Raw genomic sequence first — 26,758 nt, forward strand, 5'->3', positions numbered from 1 at the left:
GTGACACGGCGAGCAAATGGTTGATGCGATTTCCACAAGATAGTAAGTAGCACATGTAGCCGCTGCCTCATATTTTGAATTTTAATAACGACTGGTATTTAAAAATTAATATAAATCGAAGCAGTTGGAAATATAGACAGGGTTTGACTTAAAATAAATCTTCTATTTAATATGAAAAGTAATCATGACGAAATATTATATTAAAACATGAAAATAAAATAACAAGCATTTAAAATACGTGCATTTCGAGAGTATCAATAGAATGTAAAACTAGAATAAGTGAAATTATTGATACGTGTATCATAAGTGATCTGAAAAATTGTTAAAAATTACTCTAATATTTACATCTGATTAAATCAACCTGCCTAAATTCCGTGAAAATGCCGGCCATGTGTGCTGTGTGAATCATTGCTATGAACCGACCCAGAGTCTGTTCATATCGTAGGTCCCATTGATCTTCGCCCGACGCTCACACCACAATGGTGCAACAGAACAAGTGGTCGAAGGATGTCTTGAGATCATATATGAATTATTATGGTGCAACTGGTCATTGGTTGATCGTCCTGGCTCGCTATAACCTACTTTCCTTAAAAGAAATAACCTAATTTTATTTTTGTAACAAAACCAACCTAACCCACCTATTACGATCGCGGATAATTCGAGAGTCTGAATTGGGTTGAGTGCATCTTAAACGCGCGATGCGCGCTTCCCTCTCCCTGCATGGCTGAGCTTCAGCATGACGAGACGTATAGTATTCGGCCTGAGACGTACCTAGGTACCTTCTCAACCCGGAGCCCTACAACAAAAATATACACTTAGTTTTGGTTAGATTAGGGCAAAAAAAATATTGGTGTATCTTAGGTTACTTTTTTTGTTGTTGCTAGACCACGTGGATATTGTCCCCAATTTATGCGTCAACAGCGAGGCTATGTGATGGTAGACTCTAGAGCTGCTATCGCAGTAGCCATCACAACATCTCTTGACAGTAGACTTATTCTGGTTAGTTAGTATCGACTTAAATGTTTCGTTTTGCCTATTGGGAAATGCTACAAGTTATTAGCTAGATGTGTTAGCGATGCTGTCTGCTAAAGAAATCTTTTGCTCTTGACATTTATAATTTTATAAAAATCCAGTTTTACCACGCCTTACGCAAATGTTTTCCCTCGTCCTTGCTTCCGAAATATCTCAGCTTTTCCCGTGCCTTGATGTTGATGGTGACGCTACTTACTCTAATAAATAACTTGAACTGTAAAGCGATTAGTTGACGTGAAATTTTGTTTTAACATGGCAATTTTTTTTATAATACACCATCTGTGTACTCGTAGGTCTTTTAAACAAAGAAAGGAACTTTAATTACGACCAGAACCTGTTTTTATAGCTTCGTGTCGTTCTTGGTCGATTAGTAAATAAGTACATGCGACACGAAGATAGAAGTCTGTTAAAAATAGGGCTTACCATAGGGTTCGATCCTTTCCTCAAATAGAATCGACAATGTCGATATAAAAGTGACCGTTGAGTGAGCAATTGTGTGTAGTTCACTATTTTTGTTCGGAAATTAATTTTTTTTAAAGGTATTATCTAAAGCTGTAATTATTTCTCACGTCAAGTCACATTATCTAGCCTGCGTGTCAAGCAGTGTACCAAAGCGACACTGGGCACACATTGAGGAGAGCCTGGTTTCTCATCCTGCTGCAGTTTTCTTCACGATTCCTCGAGTTGCTTTGATTAATGTCGACCAGGGCAAACTTAAAAAAAAAAAAGACTAATATTAAACCTACGTTTTTACACATAATCTGTCATGCGTTCCCCTTCATCCCCCTCATAAGTTGGGGCCATAACTGCCTGGTGTGTCCAGGAAGAAGTTCGCAGCCGGCGCGGGGTCTCGAAGAACGCGCGGAAAGACGGGACCACGTCTTGTCTTGTAGCCGCAGAAAAGGCGCCGGCCAGCAGCGCAGTCCGCTAATAAACTCGGCCGTTGTCCAACCGCGGTGTTCCAGCGGGACAGGAGACTAGCCCTGGGGTCCCCCCCCCCCCCCCAGCAACTAATTATACCCGCGTGGCCAGGCCAGCTGTCACAACAGCAGGTGTCTAGTGCGCGCCGCGGGAGCCGCCGCCTGTTTCGACAGCGAGCTGTTAGGAGCAGGGTTCGTGCGCCTCCTTAATTTATCTTTAATTAAATAAGGGTCCTTTAAAGTCCTTCAATTTCACCAAGTATCCTTAAAATCTCCTTAATAAAGACTGATAGCTTACAAGTAATGGATAAATGAGTTTTTTTAATGTTTAGCAAACAACGCTTTGCGCAGTAAAATGGGTGAATTTCGGACCACGTGATTATATTTTATCTATAAAAAACCTTGTGAATTATTTTTCGTATTTTTTTATCCCACCTTTAAAATAAATGTATGAAGTAATTGTAATTAGTGATCAAAGTAAATGTTATGTCTACAAATTTAAGATATACAATTTTTGGGTTAGCTGTGTGTTCCAGAGATAATTCTGGACATTAGGGGCTTATCTGTAAGAATTGAACTAAGCAACGAAATTAATTTTTGTTCGTTACCTATTTAACATTATTTCCTTGAGGGATTTGTTATAAAATAATTTTTTTCCTAATTCTTGATAGTGGCGAAGGCGATGAAGTAAAGGTGTCCTTAAAATTTCCTTAATATTTGATTTCATAAGAGTGTATGGGGCTCGGTTGCATTGGACGAAATCAACCAGGAAAGAAACTTAAGGGTTGTTTCATAGTCCCAGAATGCTGCGGCCAAGTAAAAATACACATACTACTAAATTCTTTGTCATGTAACTTATCTCAATAGTAGTACAAGTGGTACCAATTTCCCAACTGTCACTTGCAAAGCAACATGTGATGTTTGTTTACGAATACGGACTGTCACATTATATACGTTTACAAACACTATTGGATTCAGGCAGTCTTAGAGGCGGCTTACATATCAGCTTGAGCACACTAAACTTTAACCTAACCAGTCCGAAAGCAGGTTTTGACCATTTTGTGCTCCGACGCAGAACCAAGCCCGAAGACTGAAATCACACTCAGCTAAAACAGAGGAGTTTAGGAATCAATGCAAGGAAACGAAGTTAATATCTTGGTTCTGATAGGGTCAGATTTGGTTTGATTTCAGATGATTTTATATGGATGGATGTTTATAGTATCTTTCAGAAAGTTTCGTGAACACCCTGATTTTTGTTATTGTTGACCGTCGCATTGGTGTTGCAAGCCTGCCGTGGTTTGTCGCCAGCCCTCCTGTTCAGCAGCACCCTGCCTGACATGCGGCGCGCTGTCACGTGGGTGCTAAGGCAGCCCGCAGACTCGGCGCCAGATGGGAGCGAGCCAGTGGCGGCGCAGACGTCGCGGCATGTTTTGGAATGCCGTGCGAGACTCCCACATTACACCTCAATTCCTGTTGGCTGAGCTGGGTTGCTACGGGTATAGAAAATAGGGAAAAGTCGGGGAAATTAAAATTGTCAGAAACTACATGGTAGTAAAGTCGGGGGGAAATAAATCAAATATTTCTGTAATTTCCTCTCGTGACAGGAATAATTAAACCGAAAATTCCATTCCCGCCAACTTTCAGGCGCTTCAATAACTGCTCAAACTTTTACTTATCATGCAAATTTAGTTTATTTTCCTTTTCGTGAAACCCTGTTTTTTTCCCCTGTAAGCATAAAGGCGGTAAACACATTTCCGGAAGCTCGCATACAAGTTCGATAACTTTAGATGAACACGTGTATCTATCTAAAATGACGTTAATTTTACTAAGGTGACACATTTGAAAGCACATATTTCTCTCTCTCTCTCTCTTCCCCCCCCCCCCCCCGACAAGTAACACCAAGTGAGCCGCGTGATAATTTGTCTGGAATGTCAGGGAAACTTGTTGATTCAGATCTGGAAAAGGTGTAAATGTCAGTAAATTTTGGAATTTCAAGCTTGTAACCACCCTGATTAAGTACATTGTGATGTATATATGTTATTTTTATGTATACTGACTAAATTAAGGGAATGGACAGGACCTGGCATATTAATACAATGTTTTTAATTATAACCGTGTTAAGAGATAGGGTCTCTAATCCACGTAGTAATGGGCCGGCCAAAACCTGAGGTTTTTAAAAGTTATAATTGTAATTTTTAAACTGCATTTGTAAAGATGTGGACTGCATATATGCGTTGCTCCCCGACCAACGGGTCTATAGCAATTGTCCACATGTGGATGAATATTCAATACAGTGACAATGCATTTTATTGTCTGGTCGCCATTAGTAACTACTAGCATTGAATATATATAATGTATAGAAGTCGCGAGCCCAGGTTAAATTTTCTGTCCGGTTTCTTAGAAGAATTGTTGTAGTTCCAAGCTCCGCCGCTGCGATCGCTTTCATCGCTGGGTATCGGCTGTATACGCCCCTGGCGGTATTTGGCAGAACTAGGTTAACCAGCCCAGTCGTGACATCATCCTTCACCTCCCCCCCCCCTCGAAAATCCCAGACCAACGATTCAAATTACCCGGCAGGTCTTATCAACATCGTTAGGCGACCTTGAAGAGGAGCTTCCCTTACCGTCGTTTGAGAATGATGAAATCCCAAAAGAAGCTAGCCACGGAAATCACTGAATGATGGGATTCTGTACCCGAGTGAAGTGAAAATTAGCTATTAAAACTTTGTATTGGGCCAATAGTCAGTGTTACGTTCAAAATATGGTTTTATTTTAAAAGTAAAATACTTATTTAAACTATATTTCGCGTTTGTGCAAATTTACTTTTAGATATTGGCAAGGAAAATCAACATACCTTAAACAACCTTCTCTTATTCAACGTTATCTATTAAGTAGTAAAAGGGGTAGATATTATTTTTAAAAATAAAAAAAATTATATAACCCACTAAATCAGTATTGGCAAGATATATATAAATTCAATATTAAAATACGCACATTAAAAATTTTTGTAATTAACTTTTTTCTGTAATAAAAATTCAGGATGATTTTGGTTTAATTGGTTTACGTATATTGCTATATTTTCTAAATCACATAGAAAAGGGAAAACAGTGCATCAGTGAAAATTCAAAAATTTAGTTTAAGTAATACTAGCCATACCAAAAGATCAATATGCGAGATAAGAAATTTGGTAACTGCTCTACATTTCAAATAAAAATGCACTGGTTTCATGAATACTGAAATGTATGCGTAATAAGGCATATTATGTTATTATACTAAGCATGACTATAACTAAAAAAATTACAGTAATTTAAAACGATGGCATTCTTAACATACAATAAGTGCGCGAGTCTTAGTTTATTTTTTAATTGGCTTCTTCGTCAGATGGAAAAGAGTTAAGATTTCATCAAGGAAAAATATATTCTCAAAGTCACTAAACCGGGAGATAGAAAATAAGGTAGGTACTTAATTTTAAACAAAAGTTAAAATAGACTTACGCTAAACCAATTAAAAATAAGTCGTAAAAATATTTTTATTTATTAAATATGTTCTATACTTGACAGTTCTTTGTGTATAATTCTTCAAAAATATTTGAAATTTAATACATATTTTCTTAAAATGGTAGAATATCAGCAATACCCGGAAATTACGTGAGCAAAGCCACGGGTTATTAGATACACTTTTATTATAAAATAAAAACAATTATGCATTTGTAGTTCACGAATGTGATATTTTGTTTATTGCTTCACAACATTCATTTGCCAGTCTCAAATTTCATTGTACCACTTGTCAGAAATGTCACCAAAAATGAGAGATAGTTTTTTTTGACGAATTTCAATTACGAGGAAACCTTTCGCAAGACTTTTTTCTTCGCAGTAGTCACTGGGACACCATTAATTTAAATCCACTAAGATAATAAAATTGTATGTATAATGATTTGTTTTTGTATATTTATATAACTTTCCAACCAATTTTTAATGATTTTCATGTGAATAAAAACTTGTAAAGCAATTTAATTAACTGTGTCATAATACTTCTGATTAGATGGAAATACAAACTTTTCATCAGTAATATACGATGATAAAAATATTTATTATTGTAAAATAATATTCACTGTTCAAATGCAAATTTAAATAGATTATTCATACATGTTTCCTGCTAATTAATGGTTTAAAATAATAATTTTTTAATATAAAATCATTTTTCTCTGTTAAAATGGGTTGCTAAAATGAGGAATTATAAATATGTCACTTACTAAGTCCGTGCACAGATTTACACAAAACAGCAATGTAAATAATCTTTTTTGGTAGTTTCTAATTTTGTGCCCTGGATAACATGAATTTGGTTTAATTCATACCAAAGTGAATTTTTTGAACAACTTAAATTGATGTCATAAACAAATATTTATTTTATATTAAAAATCCACAAACAGTTTTTAAAATATAATATTTATCACGCCAGATGGAATAATAAACAAAAAATAGCTCTTATATGTTGTCTGTGTTTAAAGAATTGTATTATATTTCATGGAAATAATATTTACCTTTCGGTTATTAAAAGAAAATATATTTGTATTCAAAATACTTGCGCATCGTTTTTACGAGCATAAAGGCCGGGATACATTCGCAATAGCACGCAAACAGCACACAGATAGCACACACGCACAGAGATAGCACAGAGCTTGATGCTACATTCACGCACAACACAACACAAAATAATACCGGAAGCATTCAAAAAAGTTTTTTAAATGTAAAACTCCCGTTCACAATTTTGGTCACTGAAGTTGGCATACGTGACGTTTGTTTAGATTCGTGTGTTGTTATTGTGGTACGGTTTTCGTTAAACCCAGAAATATTTTAAATATTTCAAAGTTTACGTACAAAACACAATGAGCATTCAAAAATATATATCACTGTTTATTTCAAATCCGGCTTCTTTAACACATTCAGACACAGACTTCCAAGCATTTAATTTAGCTTCTTCATTTTTGTATCCTGCGGATCCCCTGTCATACAAAATATTTTTACTTTCTATTACAGCTATCAAAAAGCTATCAAATGTGCCTTCCATTTTTATGTTATCGCGTGTTTGAAAACAATAACAAACTACTCAAGTCAAGAGCACCAATACTTTCGTGACAATTGTTCTTTTATAAGCCCACTCGAGTAGTACTTAAACTGTTTGCTGATTGGCTACCATCATGGTCGCGCACAGAAAATAACCTAAAAGTTAAAAGTTAATGAACTTTCTGTGCGCCGATCCTGTGCTATTTTTCTGTGCGCGTGCTATTTGCCAATGTGGCAGCTCATATCTAATAGTGTATGTTGAACTTCTGTGCGTCTGTGCTGTTTGCTTGCTATTGCGAATGTAGCCCGGGCTTAACTTGTGTATCTAACCTCAAAGCAAGGAATATAAAGAGTGGGAACTCAATGCTATAACAAACACTCTTATTTTCTTTGGAGATCCGGGAAATGTGCTTTATTTATAAGCAACTTAACATAGTAAATCGTTAACTTTTCAGATCTATGTTGGCAAAATTGATTTTTTTTGTGGTCATTCGCTACTGGGAATATTCACCATATAACGTTTAAGATTATTTATTTTGAATAACGAAACAACCAAAACATTATGTAAAAATGCTTCATCTTATGTTAAAAAAATTATAAACTGCATAGCCACAAAGTATGACATCATACCATTAGTTTCTGTTACTAATAACAACACGTGCACGCGTTTGAACAGTCATCGCAGCCATAGTTGTTTCATAGCTACCAAAATCATTCAACGTTGTCAAGAATTATTCCAAATTATGTTTTGCCATTTTACTCAATGCGCCACTCCGTTAACACAACATTTTATAAATTCTGAACCACGAATGTCAGTGGGAATGTACACTATACTGTACATTCCAATCTGATACGCTTTAAGAAATTTCTGTAGTTTTCTTATTATTAAAACTTAATTTTTGATGTTGGCATCTTTTAACCGCACTTTTTTTTTTTTTTTTTTTCGGTGGCCGTACTCCTCCAATTCAGTTGCGCCCGCCGATATCTAAGCGCTCGGATTTCAACAAAAGGCACCGCCTCTCGATAGAGTGAAACAGAGAATTACGCGCACGACCTTGAAAAAAGCGACGCTACAGCGCTCTGGCGTGGAAGCTGGTAACTACGAGTACCCTCTTGTGGAAAGAAGAGCTGTCTAGCGGCGGAGCTAACAACTACCTCAGTTTTGGATCCGAAAATTGGAATAATAAATCCTATCCCCTCGCGACTTCTATAAGTTATATATATTCAATGCTACTAGCGTAGAAAACTAGAAGAGTGAGGAAGCAAGAGAAATATAGTACGGAGAGGGAGTCGTTTGTCTTGATTTAAATTCTTGGGGTTGTATTTCCGTACGTCGTGTTGACGGGCATTCTTGGAATGATCTGTCAGGCTGCCTAGGAATCCAGGAATTCCTTTGACCTTCCAGCGATGTCTGTTTCGATTGTTCTTTCAGCGCCTGTGTTCACAGTACACAGCTATGGCAATGTTTGTCCTTTTTCTAAATCACACCAGTAAGCTGCTTATTCCTGATGCGCTATCAAATATTTCTATCTTTGACTCATGAAGATTGCAACGGAATCACCCGCTGGAGTGAGTTTAAAATGGATTCTTTTGATTCGAATTATAAACAGTTATGCTGTAAATAAATACAGTGGCCACATTAATTGCAGCAAGGTTTCGTTATTACCACCTTAGATGGAAATGAAATGTACGAACATCGCACGAGTGGTTTGTTCGCGCGCAAACCTGCCGCGCATGAAAAGTGCCGTTGGTTACAAACACAACGAATGCAGAACGGTTTTTTTCATGCTTTCTCTTTGTGGCAAAATTAACGTTTAACCGAGCCTGGACCGGCTGACCGAGAGCTTTCGCAATCGTCTGCTACTCCAGCGCGACCGAAATTGGCCGGAGGCTGTTTCAGAAGTGAAAGTTGAGCCTAGTTGCGAGGTGATATTAAATTGCGTGTGTCGTGACGTCCACTATTAATTTACCCGCTTCATGCATATAAGTTTAGTTGAACTCGAACTCTGAAAATTTTCCACGCCGCTATGTTTAAAAAAAAATTGTTCCCCCCCCCCCCCCCCCCAATATGAAGTCCTTAACTACTTTGCTAAAAATTTCGTCTAAAATGATTTTTCTTCTGTTTTCAGATATGTGGGCAAGGAAAAGTAGGCATTAACAGTGACATTTGAAACAGTACGACCTTAATGTGTTCCTGTGCAATAAAACAAAAGCATTAAACTCCGTTGGCACTGTAGGCTTTCCCAATTACCCTTATAAAGTGAAAGCTCTACACACGCAATCACAAAGTCGAAGTCGTGTGTCGTACAGCGACTGTATTATCGAAGAAGGTGGAAAACATTATTAGTTAGTAAGGTTCTTTGTCCAGCTCGCTATGTCACTGTCGCCCAATCACTGACCGACTCGTTAATTCATGCATTTGTGTTACATCTGACCAATTACTCGGAAAGAAGTTCCCGATCGTAAAATGAAGATTATATAAGAAGATTTCATGTTGTTAGTATTCTAAGTTCTCCTCGACTCCATGACTGACGAATTACACATCAGTAATATCTCCAATGTTCACTAATGCTGGGCGCACATAGAATCAGATAAAGACGCGACACCACACGTTTCATGGAGCTTAACACCATACTTTTGTTACGTCATTTCGTACCAAAATTTTGAAATTAAATTGCTGTCTTGATACTCCTTCAAAGATAGATTTTATGAATTCAGTTTTTTACTGTACTAAGCATACTAATCGATGTGCTCACAGCTTCGCACTGAGGTGAGATCCAATTAAAATAGGTACTTTACAAGTTAATATTTTATTTCGATTAAAGTGGCGATGAAAATCAGTCTTTAACTAGTCAGCTATGAACACACGACGGCATGCCTCTGCCGGTAATTTTTTTAATACTATCGCATGCGCAGAATATTGCAGCCATCAGTCTAGTTACCGGCGAGCTTTCGCGACCACTTCAGAAAGCAGAGGCCGCCATCTTTGAACGCTACTTGTTTCAAAGGCCGAATTGAGGTATTTGAGATCAGCTGTGGAGAAAGTCTCAGCTTTACGTTATGGGTATCTGACAGCTTCCCCGCCCACAGCTCTCTGCGTGCCTGAGATACATCTGCGTCTCTCCGGTTGTGTGCTAGTACGAGGCACCATCATGCTGGTTTCATATACAGTGGAATTTGATCTCGAAAGGGCAAAGTGGACTCTTAGGCCGGGCACACACAGAATGAGACACATGACAGTCCGTTTGATAGTCCATGCACACATACGCGACATGACGTCACAAAACAGTCGCGAAGTCGCGATCGGACAGGAAGCGACAACATGGATCGAATGACTGCTCCAACTTTGCTTTGAGCGCCTTGTGTGAAGGTGAAGGGGGGAGGGGGTGGAGTAACGACCTGTGCGGTAACAACGCCGACCCGCTAACCTGTCTGCTGGCGCCTTGCCACCTTTTTACGTACTTCCTTGCAAACAAAGTAGCTACACAATTACTCTGCTTAAAAAAGGTGACACACTTTTGGAGGATAACGTTGGTAGCCAGACTTTACGTGTAACTTTTTTTTTCGTTTTAAGAAACAGCATACTTATCACACACAAGTACGGAGAGATAAGATAGGCTGTCATAGTTTATTATGGCACACGTGGGTTTTTTGGTTTTTCGGAAAAGTCTAGTGGTAAGAGGTATGTACATTGAGCATTTTTGAGATCGTATTTTTAACGTCGGTATCAAACGCTGGACGGGTGACAATTCTAGGCGCTTCCAGAAGAACTCTTTTTAGCCTTTTGAGTACCTAATTCAATCGCAGATTGTCGGAGCCCGCTGCGGGAAACTTTCGCAGCCTTGTTTAATCAATACACACATGTATTTGCAACGACGCGCAGACAGTCTGGGGCTACAGATGGCCACGTTATTCAGAGGATCATTAAACGGGCAGCGAGGGTGCCTGGCTATCCGTATAGGACGACTGGATCTTCGTTTGCCTCTTAAAGTAGTACATAAGACGCTTCTGCAGTAAGAGGGATGGTATGAGTTTTTTTGTTTTCGAACTATTTTAACAACGCCCTAGCCAGGCGCGAATTCTTGTAAATACAATGTGCACTATAACTCCCGACGATTCTGACAAAACAGCTGACGTAATAATTTGAATACTAGGATTATCTCAGACCCTTCAATGACCATAAAACTTGGCATTGACTGAAGAAGGTTGAAGTTGCACCTGAAACCAGGGCAATGTCGTGGGGAGTTCTCAATAATAAGTTTCTGCAAAACAGGAAAACTGTCCAAAAAAAAAAAAACACAAATTTGATCACTGTTTTTACACAAAAAGAACCTATAAAGTATATATATTTTATTTTTTCTTTGCCCCCCCCCCCCCCCAATAGCTCAACTAACTGATAAGAACACACAACATTGTTTAAACAGTACCTACCAATCAGCAGTAAAGAAACTATTGTATAACAAATATCAACCTATCTTAAATCATATAAATCAATGCTAGTAATGGCAAAACGGGAATTTTACAAAAAAAAAAATTATGCGTAGCTATATTTTTCCGGAAAATTTCCCCTCTCACATATCTAGTTAGCTTGTTTAAACACTTAACATTGACACAGAATATTAGGTACCAGGTAGCCTACAGTTTGCTGAGAATTTTTGATGGTTTTTTTGGGCGGAGATATGTTGTCGAATTACTCGCCTCCCGCTAAGACGGTCCAGAGAGGGCCAGCCCAGGGTCAGGGCGGACGTCACAGCCCCATGTCACAGTTCTCTCTCCTTCACCCGTCTCTGATCACCTCGACGACGACACAAACTGTGTGCAGAGCTTCAGAAGAAACTACGTGATTTGAAAGATATCCGAGTGGCGTTTATAGTACGAAAAGCATTTCCGTATTTCGTTTTTAAACTCCTATTTTTCGAGGAGAGAAAACGGCTAATACGCGTGCTTTAAAAATAATTTTTAGGCATGAAAGGTCCCAAGGGCCTTGCATTTCACCGTGTTTAACGGAAATTAAAAAATAATGATATCTAACGGGACATGGCTGTATTAACTGCGCAGTTCTTGTAGGCCTGAGCCCCTGTTCCCTCAGGAGATCCTTCACTCCCGTTAGTTGCGTGTAGGGCAAAACTTTCCAACACATCGATATTTCGCTCGTTCGATATATCGCTTGAATTATATCGATATAATATCGGCTTAAAATATCGATATTTTCGATATATGTCTGTTATAATATACAAACTTTTACACATGCTTTACTTATATTTGTCATATTGAGTTGTTGATACATGTGAGCTAATATAAAGGAATTGCCTAATGCAATTTTAGATATTTCTAGCAAAATTGAATACTACTATTTCATTCAATATTTTTATATTTATATATTTTCCGATAGTTTTATCCAACTATTTTTTTTTAATTTGAAGTAATTTGTATGGATTGACATCTGAAGATGTTAAGCAAAAAGCACTCAACAGACATGTGGAAACGAGAAAAATTACTTAGTTTTATGTGATTTTGTCCAACAGTCGACCTGTCAGTGCATTTTAATGCTTCAACTTAATCTATGAAATTCCCCACTGTGAACTCCAATATTTCCATTCCCCCCTGCCCTTTTAATAATATATTGTTTTTTTCCCCCAAAGCCTTCGGTCCACCACTCTATTATTTTTTCTGCGAAATTTATTTACAGATAATTTTCACAGTTTTCTACTTGAAAAATATTATCTCAAATTCGATACTACCGGAACAAAAATCGATATAAAAATCGGCACTAAAATATCGATACCAAATTTTGGACCTGAAATATCGATATTTTCGATATATCGTTGCAACTTCTCATTGTGTGGGGAAAAATACACGATGGCTGCATCGCATACGTTTTAATAAGTGTTCAGATCCCGAGCTGCGGGACTCGGAACAAGTTAAGAAAGTCTACCTCTCACGATGTACTAGTGGAAAAGGTGGAAGTAAACTAAACAACTTGCTAATCGTGGAAGTGGTAAAAAGATAAATGTTTGTAACAGTCTCTCGTATCGCCTGAGAGAACTGACCCAAGTGATGGGGGAAACTCTGGTGGAACTGGACGAAAAAGGCCGCGCTGTGGAGACAAGTTCCGCGAGGCAGACTGCGGCTGCGGGTGTCGGAGCGTGCAGCGGAGGCCAGCCTTTGTGCGTCCCCGGCGACACGTGTCCGCCCGTGTGACTTGCCTGTGGGGAGGGGGGGGGAGCGGGCAGGTGGCCGCCACGCGCGCCTGTTTTGGCGCGCAACTTGCCTGCGAGGCAACTACGGTCTTTTCGCATTCTCTCGCCCCACATCCTATCATCCCTACCAACAAGTCCAGGGTTCGTACACCTCCTCAGTATCATTAAAAATTTCCTTAATTTGGTCTTTACTTTACTAAGGGCCCCTTAAGATGTACTTATTACATTTCGCTAAGAATCGTTAAAAAAAATCCTTAGACTGACAGCATGCAAGTAATGGTAAATGCCGGTATTTTAATGTTCTTTTGTTTACGACTTGGGGCAGAAAACAACGCTTTGCGCGTGCGTAGTACAATCGGTGAATTTCGGGCAATGTGATTAGATTTTATGTGTAAAAAACATTTCGATTTTTTTTGTATTTTGAATCTCACCTTTTTTTTCCACTTTCACTTTTTACCACGCGTTTTTTCCACTTTCACTCTTCTAAAAATACACTTTAAAAACGAAGTACGGAAACAACCACTCATCCGCCGTCAGCGTTTTCTTGAATGTGATTGCTTTTAGTAAGCGTAAACAAACCTCACTCTGGTATCTTGAGCAGTTTCTAAATCGCGTGGTTTTCCCAGAAGCTCTGCACACCGTGTGTGTGTGTGCGCGTGCCCAGGTTGGTGGTGTGTGTGTGTGAATAGAACGTGATCAACCACGTGTTTATTTTTGCTCTGGAAAGTGTTCGTGTGTGCCAGCCACTAGGGTCCCAGTGATCTGGGCTTCCTCCGCCGTGCTGTTTTTGGCAAGCCTGCCCCAAGCAGCGACACGGAAGTTGTTGTAAACATTCGATGGATGGACTTGGACAGCTGATAAAGACGTTTGGCTCGCTTCTTGTCTAATCTGTTTTAGAGATCGCCACTTAACCTATAATGTCCCACATCTATGATGCTCCCCACTTATCGTCACGTGCTGTTCTTTTTTTTTTATTGTGGTTCCTAACTTTCTGAGAGAAATTTCAAACGCTCTAGCGCCCACTAGCCTGTTCTGGGGCCTATTAAGCCTGAATTCTTAAGCAATTTAATATCGTTTTTTAAAAACATATTTACACGTAGAGATATTAACTCTTTCCTTAGTTCGTTGCCTGACAATGTCTTACGTTTAAGTATTTATGTAGTAACGGACAATTTTTATTTAAAAATGTTATTCATATACCTTTGGGCCACTTGCATTAATTTTACAACCACCCAAATTTCTGGGGGCAGCGGGGCTAAAAGTAAAATAAAAAATCCAATATTACATATTTTTACATAAACCGCATTTTAATTAATTTTTAACAAAAAACTATCAGAATTAAAGATATTATTTCCCAAGCATCTGTATATTCATTTTACAAAAACACAATAGCAAGTTAACCAACCAATCTGGCTAGCACCTATGTTTGGAAAATGGCTGGTCCTGTTCTTCATAGGTTATCGAGCACCGAGCCTCATAACTGGTGCGGTTCAATCGCCATCGCTAAACGTGTCGATAGCGGGACTGCTGTCTCGAGCGCGGCTCACAGAGGCACGCTAAGTGCAAGCGCGGTTCACGAGGGCGTGTTCTTTATGCTTTTTAAGTTAGTAAGGGGCAATACTTTATAAAGTACTTACTGAATGCAAATATATTAAGCCCCAAGCCAATTAACGTGGCCCCAGCAAATAAAAGAGTTGATTCAACTGACATTTAAGTAATTTTCTGGTAATCTCACTATCATTTTCATGGCGGGACAGCAGAAATTGGTCTGCGAGCCGCCAACTGAGAGAGAGCCTGATCTAGAAGGTGAGAGCCATACGTATAGACTAATTAATACTTGAGATATATGACGGCAGTTTGTGCGTTATCAGTATAAAGATACACCAGTCACACCTTCGCACAGGATAACTCTACGCCACAAGTCTGACGTCCAAGCTTGTACTAGTGATTATAATGAAATCTTTGCGTATTGTAGGTCTTGTCTGCTAACCTGAAGATGGCGTCTGCTATGTGGACCGAAACGTGGGGAATGATTTCTTGAACCACAGCGCTGCCAAACTCTTTATCTCTCTCTCTCTCTCTCCTCTCTCTCCCCCCCCCCCCCTTCTCACCTTCCCCCAAAGGCCAGAGCAGCATTACCTGTGTCATTGAATATATATAACTTATAGAAGTCGCGAGGGGATAGGATTTATTATTCCAATTTTCGTATCCAAAACTGAGGTAGTTGTTAGCTCCGCCGCTAGACAGCTCTTCTTTCCACAAGAGGGTACTCGTAGTTACCAGCTTCCACGCCAGAGCGCTGTAGCGTCGCTTTTTTTCAAGGTCGTGCGCGTAATTCTCTGTTTCACTCTATCGAGAGGCGGTGCCTTTTGTTGAAATCCGAGCGCTTAGATACCGGCGGGCGCAACTAAATTGGAGGAGTACGGCCACCGAAAAAAAAAAAAAAAAAGTGCGGTTAAAAGATGCCAACATAAAAAATTAAGTTTTAATAATAAGAAAACTACAGAAATTTCTTAAAGCGTATCAGATTGGAATGTACAGTATAGTGTACATTCCCACTGACATTCGTAGTTCAGAATTTATAAAATGTTGTGTTAACGGAGTGGCGCATTGAGTAAAATGGCAAAACATAATTTGGAATAATTCTTGACAACGTTGAATGATTTTGGTAGCTATGAAACAACTATGGCTGCGATGACTGTTCAAACGCGTGCACGTGTTGTTATTAGTAACTGAAACTAATGGTATGATGTCATACTTTGTGGCTATGCAGTTTATAATTTTTTTAACATAAGAAGAAGCATTTTTACATAATGTTTTGGTTGTTTCGTAATTCAAAATAAATAATCTTTAACGTTATATGGTGAATATTCCCAGTAGCGAATGACCACAAAAAAAAATTTGCCAACATAGATCTGAAAAGTTAACGATTTACTATGTTAAGTTGCTTATAAATAACGCACATTTCCCGGATTTCTCCAAAGAAAATAAGAGTGTTTGTTATAGCATTGAGTTCCCACTCTTTATATTCCTTGCTTTGAGGTTAGATACACAAGTTATGCTCGTAAAAACGATGCGCAAGTATTTTGAATACAAATATATTTTCTTTTAATAACCGAAAGGTAAATATTATTTCCATGAAATATAATACAATTCTTTAAAAACAGACAACATATAAGAGCTATTTTTTGTTTATTATTCCATCTGGCGTGATAAATATTATATTTTAAAAACTGTTTGTGGATTTATAATATAAAATAAATATTTATTTATGACATCAATTTAAGTTGTTCAAAAAATTCACTTTGGTATGAATTAAACCAAATTCATGTTATCCAGGGCACAAAATTAGAAACTACCAAAAAAGATTATTTACATTGCTGTTTTGTGTAAATCTGTGCACGGACTTAGTAAGTGACATATTTATAATTCCTCATTTTAGCAACACATTTTAACACAAGATAAAAATGATTTTATACTAAAAAATTATTATTTAAAACCATTAATTAGCAGGAAACATGTATGAATAATCTATTTAAATTTGCATTTGAACAGTGAATATTATTTTGCAATAATAAATATTTTTATCATCGTATATTACTGATGAAAAGTTTGTACTTCCATCTAATCAGAAGTATTATGACACAGTTAATTAAATTGCTTTACAAGTTTTTATTCACATGAAAATCATTAAAAATTGGTTGGGAAGTTATATAAATATACAAAAACAAATCATTATACACACAATTTTATTATCTTAGTGGATTTAAATTAATGGTGTCCCAGTGACTACTGCGAAGAAAAAAGTCTTGCGAAAGATTACCTCGTAATTGAAATTCGTAAAAAAAAAAACTATCTCTCATTTTTGGTGACATTTCTGACAAGTGGTACGATGAAATTTGAGACTGGCAAATGAATGTTGTGAAGCAATAAACAAAATATCACATTCGTGAACTACAAATGCATAATTGTTTTTATTTTATAATAAAAGTGTATCTAATAAATAACCCGTGGCTTTGCTCACGTAATTTCCGGGTATTGCTGATATTCTACCATTTTAAGAAAATATGTATTAAATTTCAAAGATTTTTGAAGAATTATACACAAAGAACTGTCAAGTATAGAACATATTTAATAAATAAAAATATTTTTACGACTTATTTTTAATTGGTTTAGCGTAAGTCTATTTTAACTTTTATTTAAAATTAAGTACCTACCTTATTTTCTATCTCCCGGTTTAGTGACTTTGAGAATATATATTTCCTTGATGAAATCTTAACTCTTTTCCATCTGACGAAGAAGCCAATTAAAAAATAAACTAAGACTCGCGCACTTATTGTATGTTAAGACTGCCATCGTTTTAAATTACTGTAATTTTTTTAGTTATAGTCATGCTTAGTATAATAACATAATATGCCTCATTACGCATACATTTCAGTATTCATGAAACCAATGCATTTTTATTTGAAATGTAGAGCAGTTACCAAATTTCTTATCTCGCATATTGAACTTTTGGTATGGCTAGTATTACTTAAACTAAATTTTTGAATTTTCACTGATGCACTGTTTTCCCTTTTCTATGTGATTTAGAAAATATAGCAATATACGTAAACCAATTAAACCAAAATCATCCTGAATTTTTATTACCGAAAAAAGTTAGTTACAAAAAATTTTAATGTGCGTATTTTAATATTGAATTTATATATATCTTGCCAATACTGATTTAGTGGGTTACATTTTTATTTTATTTTTAAAAATAATATTTACCCCTTTTACTACTTAATAGATAACGTTGAATAAGAGAAGGTTGTTTAAGGTATGTTGATTTTCCTTGCCAATATCTAAAAGTAAATTTGTACAAACGCGAAATATAGTTTAAATAAGTATTTTACTTTTAAAATAAAACCATATTTTGAACGTAACACTGACTATTGGCCCAATACAAAGTTTTAATAGCTAATTTTCACTTCACTCGGGTACAGAATCCCATCATTCATGATTTCCGTTGCTAGCTTCTTTTGGGATTTCATCATTCTCAAACGACGGTAAGGGAAGCTCCTCTTCAAGGTCGCCTAACGATGCTGATAAGACCTGCCGGGTAATTTGAATCGCTGGTCTGGGATTTTCGGGGGGGGGGGGGGGGGGGGGGTGAAGGATGATGTCACGACTGGGCTGGTTAACCTAGTTCTGCCAAATACCGCCAGGGGCGTATACGGCCGATACCCAGCGATGAAAGCGATCGCAGCGGCGGAGCTTGGAACTACAACAATTCTTCTAAGAAACCGGACAGAAAATTTAACCTGGGCTCGCGACTTCTATACATTATATATATTCAATGCCTGTGTACACACGACTTGTTAGTGCACACCTCGAAAACTTTTCACTGTACATTGAGGAACACTGTACCAGTATTTTTACAATACTCTTCTGATGTCTTCATTGGTAAAGTCTTTGCTATGTGTTTTGTGATATAGCATTGAACTGGAAAAGAAAGAGAAAAAATCCCAAATGATAATTTATACGTAAAATATTCTTTGTAAATTTGGAGTTTGTCTTTTTGACGAGAATGAGGGGGGAGGGGGGTAAGACATTTAGAAGAAGCGTTATTGTAAGTAAAGGAACGCTTCTATTTCGTTGGGAATAATGCAGATAATACGCACGCCTCGCAGTTTCCGTGCAACGCTCGACACGAGCCCGTAGTGGATGAAGTGCCTACGTAGAGCGAGCTGCTATCTTGACGGCGCTTGATAACGGCACACAAGGGTATAAAAAATTTACTCCCTCGTTACATAACACATCTTGCAGCTGATAAGCAGCGTCTCTGGCGTGAATCGGGTAGCTTTCTTCTCCATAGCAGGGGACTGCGAAGTTCTCACTCCGCTGACATGCCTACGGGCTGGACGCTGGTTGGTGTATGCATTGCATGCACATTTCAGAGTGCTTGTTTTACAGTTGGCTCGACTCTCACGAAGAGCGACCCGGGTTCGATCCCGACGTGATATCGCCATTGGTTTCCGTCGAGCTGTTGGCAGCTCGTGAAGGGAAAATGAAAATGAAATTTTGGTCCGTGAGTCGAGTCCCGCCCACAGGTGTCTCGGGACTCAGGGTAAACAACACATGTTTTCAAGTTGCGTACAACATTTGTATAATGCGAGTAGAACAGGTCACAACAGTTGCTGCCCCATTAAAGAATTCTGCAGGTTAGATAACGGGTTCGTTTAAGTTTATTAATGTCATAGCTGTAATAGACGCCGAGAGTATTTTTAGCACTGCTTTATACACATAAATGTTACCACATTTTAATACCGATGCCAGCCCCTGTCTGGGAAGGTATGGGTGGTTCGCGCACGGAAAATTGGATGAAAATGTAGTGAATCAGAATGGTTTCGAAAAGAACAAAAAATAGCTTCTCTCTTTCCTTACGTTATCTTATTTTCACATTGGTTCCTTATGCGTCTAGCTTTGATGCACCTACATTATTAATATAATATGTTGGCATAGTAATACAACATTTAATGGTTTTTAGTGACGTAATTTTAATTTTTTTGCATACTGAACTGTCGACGACCTTTTTTTTTATCATTCTGGAAAACTTCCCATAATAATAAAGTAATTTTAACCTGGGTATTTATATTTGATTTATTAAGTTTGAATTATTTTATTAAACGAGAAATACGCAGCACGTGTGAGATTCGTTGCACGAGCTCATGTGACAGGCAACTCGTTTCTGCGGCGAGCGGGCAGCGTGCGACCTGCGCGGCGTCTGCGTACCCACACGGCTCGTGTGCGCATGCGCGCGTGCTTCGTGACGTCGCCCGGGAGCGCGCAGGGAGGGGAGGACGCGCGGGCCCCCACCCCTCCTCCTCCCTGGAGGGGAGGTCGTTGCCCGCCGCCCGGTGCGCAGGGGGTAGGTAGCCTGTGGGCGGCGCGGCGTGGCCACTTGCAGTTAGAGAGCATAAAACTGGTTCGATCATGGCTCGACCACGTTTTCTATTGCACCTATGTGTTTTTAAGCACTGAACGAAGATTATTGGCAACTTCAAAGTGAACCATTAGTCCTGGCTGTTCATGCCAATAATTGATCTCGGATTTCCATGCTCGAGCAGTCATGTCAGGAATTTTCACGCACTGAATGCGGGTTATTGTAGTAAGACGTAAATATTAGATCATGATTCATAAAATAAATATCTTAAATTATTATGAATGCTTTTTCTAGCATTAAAGAAAGCACTTTTCACGTAAATGTCCGTATATTAAGTGTTAAATTCTCGTTATTTTATTTTATTGTTTTAATAAGGCTCTTTATTTCATCAATTTTTTTTCCATATTAGAGGCTTTTTTTTTAAAAAAAAAGCTATTTATATTTCAGACTGCTTTGTTTGTAATAAATTTACATACCAGTGGCTGCATGAACTTATGGCACCCGCATCTACCATTTGCCTGCCGTGTCACAATCGATTGTAGCGACTGCATATCGTTCCAACTCACCCAACATTTCTTTAACACTTTTGCAGCCGGTTGACGCAGATTGAAAATGTATAAATTTAGGTTCGCGCGAGTTTAGTCCCAGTACGTGTTGGCACAACGTTTTTGGATGAATGAGCCAAGGATCATTCTTGGGCTCAGATTATTGGGTTGCGCATCAAATATCAAAAGATTGATTGCAACTGGTCTTACGTCGCGCCATTATGCTAAGAAGCAAGTTAACTGGGCTCCGAACAGCCTTTTATCTTACATTAGTCAGGGACACGTTTGCCACGCTAAAATATTTCTAGACTAGCTGTGTGTTAAAACACTGTATCATCGTCGGTGTTTCACTTTTGGTCAAGTTTGGGGGCGTCCATTAATTACGTGAAGCGTTTAGGTCGAGTGATGGGGGTCTCGGCCAAAATCACGTAATTTTTTTTCCAGCAAGAAACAATGTAAAATTGTGAGAAAACTAGTTTAAATTAAGTAAAAAATGTTTCTCCACGGTAAAATTTATCGCGGTTATGCGAACGCCACAAAGTGACTTGAGACCACACGTGAGTTCCCGTGGACTGAATTAGAATGGATATTCCTTTACTAATTTTAGTAGTTCCTATTTAAGTATTTTATTGTTAGGTTTTCTTAAATAAAAATAATTAAGCAAATTTTTTTTTTAATAAATTCAACGCAATCAAGCATATATTAACGTACTTACACTGAAAAATCTCACGTGTGATTAGGGGGGGAAGGGTGTCGAGTCAAATCACCAAGGTGTGAGGGAGGGTCGAAAAATAGCCAAAAATCGCCTCACGTAAATGATGGACGTGTCTCGGGAAGAAAGTTTTTCCGAAAGTGATGGAGTAAAAACTGACCGTGCAGGAATTTACACACTACAAAGTTCCAGACCTTATTAGCCTCTTCCAATGTTATGGAAATTGTTGTGAACGACTTAAGTTAAAACCACCTTAACTATTAACATAAAATAAGTTATAATGGGTAATTTTTAGTTGTGTATCGGACATTGTCTGGAGTCTGTCGGCCCGGGCAGGTGGAACCACAGGTGGACTGTAGCTCAGGCAGCAACTCCCACCTGGTGAAGGTCGCCGTCTTAGCGACGGCGCCACTGGTTAGCGTCTCTTTAACGGCGGACGCCGTCTGGGCGCGCCTAGTCGTCCCGGTGGTCGCACACCTGTTGGCGCCGCGGCCACTAAGTGACCACCCTCGCCCCGCCAGTTCCGCTGGTTAGCCCCTCTATTTATAACCTCCCCGCCGTCCGAGGGCCTCGCTTCCACCTCACGAGCACTCTGTCTAGGAGAGCGATCAACGAAACTTCTCTGCTGACTAGCCAGCGGCACGCAGCAAATTGTTTCTACTTTACAGTAGTAATTCTACCTTGTTCTGAACTCATTGCTGTGATATTCATGAAATCTAAATCAAAAGAACTAAACTGAATTGTAACCAAGACTTCAGACAATTTTGTGTCTGTATAAATTTGTAATAAACTAATTTAAAGTTATTTTGAAGTAATGCAATTTGTTATGCTAATGTGTGATGAAAATGTAACATTACTCTTACCTACCGTCCTTAATTATGCCGTAGAATACACATTCAGTCGCGCTTAAAAGTATTTTACTGATAACATGCAACACTTCTCCGCATATCTGGTAAGTTTTTAGTGTTCTCATTGGTAATGGAAGAATGGGGTGGGAGAGTTTAAGGGGCCCGCCTACATGCAGTGCAAAGTGAGCTGCAGAGGTTTAACAATTAGTTGTTTTTATCGAAACTATTTGACATGCGATTACCGATTTCGGATATAAAAGAGATTAAGGTACCGGGCATGATCCTAAAGTTGTTTAAGATGTCTCAGACATATAGTCGATTAGTAAATGCATGCTGAATAAGCCTAATTAGAGTATTTTCAGAGGCACGCCAAGCTCACAGTTTTCATTACTATTGCGTAAAACCACTTTTGGATCGTGCACCAATCCTTTCTCTTTCGCTGCGTATATAATTTGCACTAGGTCACAACGGAAAATTTTGAGAAAAACCGTGATTTCTACGACGTGTGCTGCGCGAATGTTCTTCCCGGTATGTGGCGCCGCCACGGCCGCTTGACCTTGGATGACGAGGCAGGAGGAAGGGGGGTCTCCGCGCTGCCTTTCTTCCTGTCCTCTTTCAGTTGTGCTTCGCTTGCCCGGACTGAATACTCACCCCGGCTAGGGCGGGCCTGTGGACACCAGACCGGGCTGAGTACACGCGTATCCCACAGTTAGTTGTGTTGAGGCCGAACGACATTAGAATTCAGCGTGACTGCAGGCGGGGTCATAAGGCAAGGTTACGACAGAATGCACCTCGGAAGAAGAACAAAACCATTAAAGGAAGTAAACGCCAAATCGTTGGGCATAAGTAATATTTCATTATACAAGTGATATATTCAAATCGATTTTATATGGCTTTGTTAGTTACGTATTTATTAATTTTATTTTATATGTGGCCATTAATATTTTTAATGGTATAAATTTATATGCAATCAACACTTTTAACCAAAATATGCATTTAACCATTTTAAAAACGCCAAGTTGAAGTAAAGAATTTCACGTAACATTTAAAAAAGTATTTTTTTAACTGCAATTGTGAATGAACGTAAGAATAAGAAGAGCCTTTTTTTTGGAGGGGGGGGGGGGGGGTTCTTATTTGGTAAGCAGAATTTGGTGCCCAAAGCAATTAGCTACAAACTGTTCGGTGTGTGCAAACATGCATAAATATTGCAGTATTTCAGACAGTGTAAGTTTAATTTGGACATAGAAGCTTGTCATTATAGTCACAATTAAAACAAATAGTATTTTGCCGGCTGTCCATGGCTGACTGTGATAGTTTGTAGTGGGGACACCTCTACACATTTGAAAATTTTTATACAGCAAACAAGAATAATAAGTCATAAATAGCATTTGTTGCATGTTATTAATGGCCGTACGATTAGTTCACACTTCTATGTTTTTTTTCCGGTGATTCAAACCATAAACGTCGGAGTCTAGCAACATACGTGCGGTTCTGGAAGTTGGAAGTGTACAGTCATGTAGGGCAACTTTGTGCCAGTGGGTGTAACTTTGCTCCACTAGCTTCTTTTGTTTTAAAAGACAGTTAACAATATCTCTTTATTCTGTGGAGAGAAATTTTTTTTTGTAAACATTTCTGAAATTTCACTTTTCCTGTCAAGTTGGCAGTAGTGCAGACAAGTCCTCTCATCTATATTAAGATATGTTTGAATTCAACTGTGATTTTTAGTTGATTTTGACTGTTGTTTTAAAGTTGTCAGTGTTTTTAGGGTGATGGTCAAGGAGACACCTCTTAAAAAGCACCATCTGTTTCACAGTTAACACTTTAATGGTAAGTAAATAAAGTGGAATAACAAATAATGAAAAAATTACTAATAATACAAATGCATGCTTACCTTCAATTCAGAACATTTCAGGGCAACTTTGCCCCGGCTCAAAGTTACACACAATTTGTGTTTCTGAGATGTTTTGTAGGCCTATGTGACTGTGTAATTTACCAAATATTATATTGTAAACCTAATATTTTGATACAAACCAAAATCTTTTCACAGCCTATTTTAATGTTTAAATATTGTAAAAAAGATACTGTATTTACGGTACAAAGAATGCTAATTTAGGCCTAAGTGATTGAAACTGTAAATGCGGTGATTTCAAAATATTACTTATTGTACTGTATTATTTGTTTACAGAAGACTGTACAATGTCTGAGCTGAGGAAAAAGAAGTTACCTGGTACCAGGCCATATAAATCATATACTGATGCTGTTCTACAGCAGGTATTAGAGGATATCAAAGCAGGTAAAATTGGTCATCGCCAAGCAGAAAGAGAGTATGGTATACCAAGGAACACAATTCGCAACAAGTTAAAGCGATGCCACGAAAAAGCAATAGGCAGGCCTCAGGCGTTTACCGAGATAGAAGAGCAGAGTTTTGTAAACCATGTTATAACATGCAGTGAATTTGGAATGCCTTTATCAATGTGTGATGTGCGCTTTATCGTAAAAGGTTACTTAGATTCAACAAACACTAAAGTGCCTCAGTTTAAAAACAATTTACCAGGCGTGGATTGGGGTAGACTGTTTCTAAAGCGTCACAAAGCTGAGTTAGGTCAAAGGTTCGCAAGTAATATCTCAAGATCCCGGGCTCAAGTCAGTGAAGACATGGTAAAACATTTCTTTGTGCATTTAGAAAAAGAAATTGAGGGTGTACTACCTTGTAACATTTATAATTATGACGAGACAGGTTTCCATGATGTGCCTAGTAAGAAAAAACTTCTTTTTCGACGAGGGTCGCGCCACCCTGAACTGATTTTGAATAGCACAAAGTCTTGTTTTACCACAATGTTTTGTGGAAATGCCTTAGGAGAATTTCTTCCTCCTTATGTTATCCTGAAAGGGAAACAGAAATGGAGTGACTGGCTGAAGGGTGCTCCACCAGGCACTAGGTTAAATGTAACACTTCATGGGTGGATTGATCAGGATGTCTTCGACGATTGGTTTGAGAACCACTTCCTTCCTTTTGCTTTGAAACATCCAGGCAAGAAAGTGTTAATCGGAGACAACATGTCAGCACACTTGACTTTGAAAACCTTAAAGTTATGTACTGAAAACAATATATCTTTCGTCATGCTTATTCCCAATTCCACTCATTTACTCCAACCTCTAGATGTGGCATATTTTTCGTCGCTAAAGTCTAATTGGAGGAAAATCCTGTATGATTGGAGACAAACCAGAGAAGGAAAACGTTGTGTTGCCCTTCCAAAATCACTTTTTTGTCAGCTTCTAAAGTTTACACTAGATATGGGTGAACCAACTGCATCAAGTAACCTAGTGAAAGGGTTTTTAACAACTGGTATCCATCCCATAGATAAAGATAAGGTTATCCAAAAATTGCCGCAATATGCTAAAGAAGCATTGCAGATAACTGACAATGTAGGTGAATGTTTCAAATCATTCATATCAGAAGTGCGTTCTTCTGATCTGGATAAGGTTCAACGATCAAGAAAGTTTAAACTACCTATTGAACCTGGCAGGAGTGTATCAGTAGAAGAAGTAGAAACTTTCTATGACAAAAAAATTCTGTGTGCGCGCTCAGGACCAAAAACTAGAGGTGGTGTTCGGAAGTTTCCAGGACGATGTAAGGTTATCAAACCAAATAGGCCTAGGGAAGGCGAGCACATTCCATGTACTAGTACTTCAGAAAGTCGGGACGTAGTTGACGTTTGTGTGTCATCAACAATACATGCTGGCCCTACTATGTTACTTGAAGATTGTACCAGTGAACATGCTAGCCCTACTGTGTTGATGGAAGATAGTACCTGTGAACATGCTAGCCCTACTGTGTTGATGGAAGATAGTACCTGTGAATATGCTAGCCCTACTGTATTGATTGAAGATTGTACCAGTGACACTATAATCACAACCAGTACTGTAGTCATTAATCGCACAGATGGTTATAAGGTTAATGACTATGTAATTGTAGTGTATGATGGCCATACTTTTCCTGGTACAGTAACATGTATAGCTGAAGAAGAAAATGAACTTTTGTACAAAGTCAAATGCATGGCTACATCTGGTGGATACTGGCGCTGGCCAGATCATCCAGATGAAATTTTTTACAGAGCTTGTGATGTTATTTGTAAGATACCTCCTTGTAACATTGAACCTGTCAGTGGCCGAGGACATTTTAAAATTAATGAACCTCTCCTATTGTCAAAAGTGGTTTTAAAAATATGAAAAGCTGTTCCAACATGTTGCATGTACTGTACAGTATGCAATAACCAATTAAGTCATGTCAGATGTTATAAAATAGCAGACTTTGACAAATAGAGATATTGTAACACATTATGTGTGATGGTTTTATTTTAACATCTTCATTTAACCCTACAAAATTTATTTCTATTAATAAACAGATCTAGAAAATACATTTTCACTTTTTGTATCATCACTGTTGAACGAAAATTATGGTAAAACTTGACAAAATACTTGATATTTGGCACAAATGGTAAGCTATATGTGTAGAT

General features: G+C 38.3%; 2 protein-coding genes across 2 annotated transcripts in view; both read left to right on the forward strand.

Annotated features, from left to right (window-relative positions):
- The window catches only part of LOC134530509 (homeobox protein TGIF2-like), a 93,601-nt gene that overhangs the window by 17,695 nt on the left and 49,148 nt on the right, over window positions 1-26,758 (forward strand). The gene's annotated exons all lie outside the window — the stretch shown is intronic.
- On the forward strand, window positions 23,387-26,582 carry LOC134530501 (uncharacterized). The gene is made up of 2 exons (XM_063365368.1): window positions 23,387-24,068; window positions 24,427-26,582. The coding sequence occupies exon 2, from the start codon at window positions 24,438-24,440 to the stop codon at window positions 26,469-26,471; it is 2,034 nt and encodes a 677-aa protein (XP_063221438.1). The 5' UTR covers window positions 23,387-24,068; window positions 24,427-24,437; the 3' UTR covers window positions 26,472-26,582.

This window comes from Bacillus rossius, chromosome 3, assembly GCF_032445375.1.
Source record: "Bacillus rossius redtenbacheri isolate Brsri chromosome 3, Brsri_v3, whole genome shotgun sequence".
Lineage (NCBI taxonomy): Eukaryota > Metazoa > Arthropoda > Insecta > Phasmatodea > Bacillidae > Bacillus > Bacillus rossius.

Coding starts and splice junctions, on each gene's coding strand:
- LOC134530501 (XM_063365368.1), top strand. CDS start 24,438: ATGTCTGAGCTGAGGAAAAAGAAGTTACCTGGTACCAGGCCATATAAA.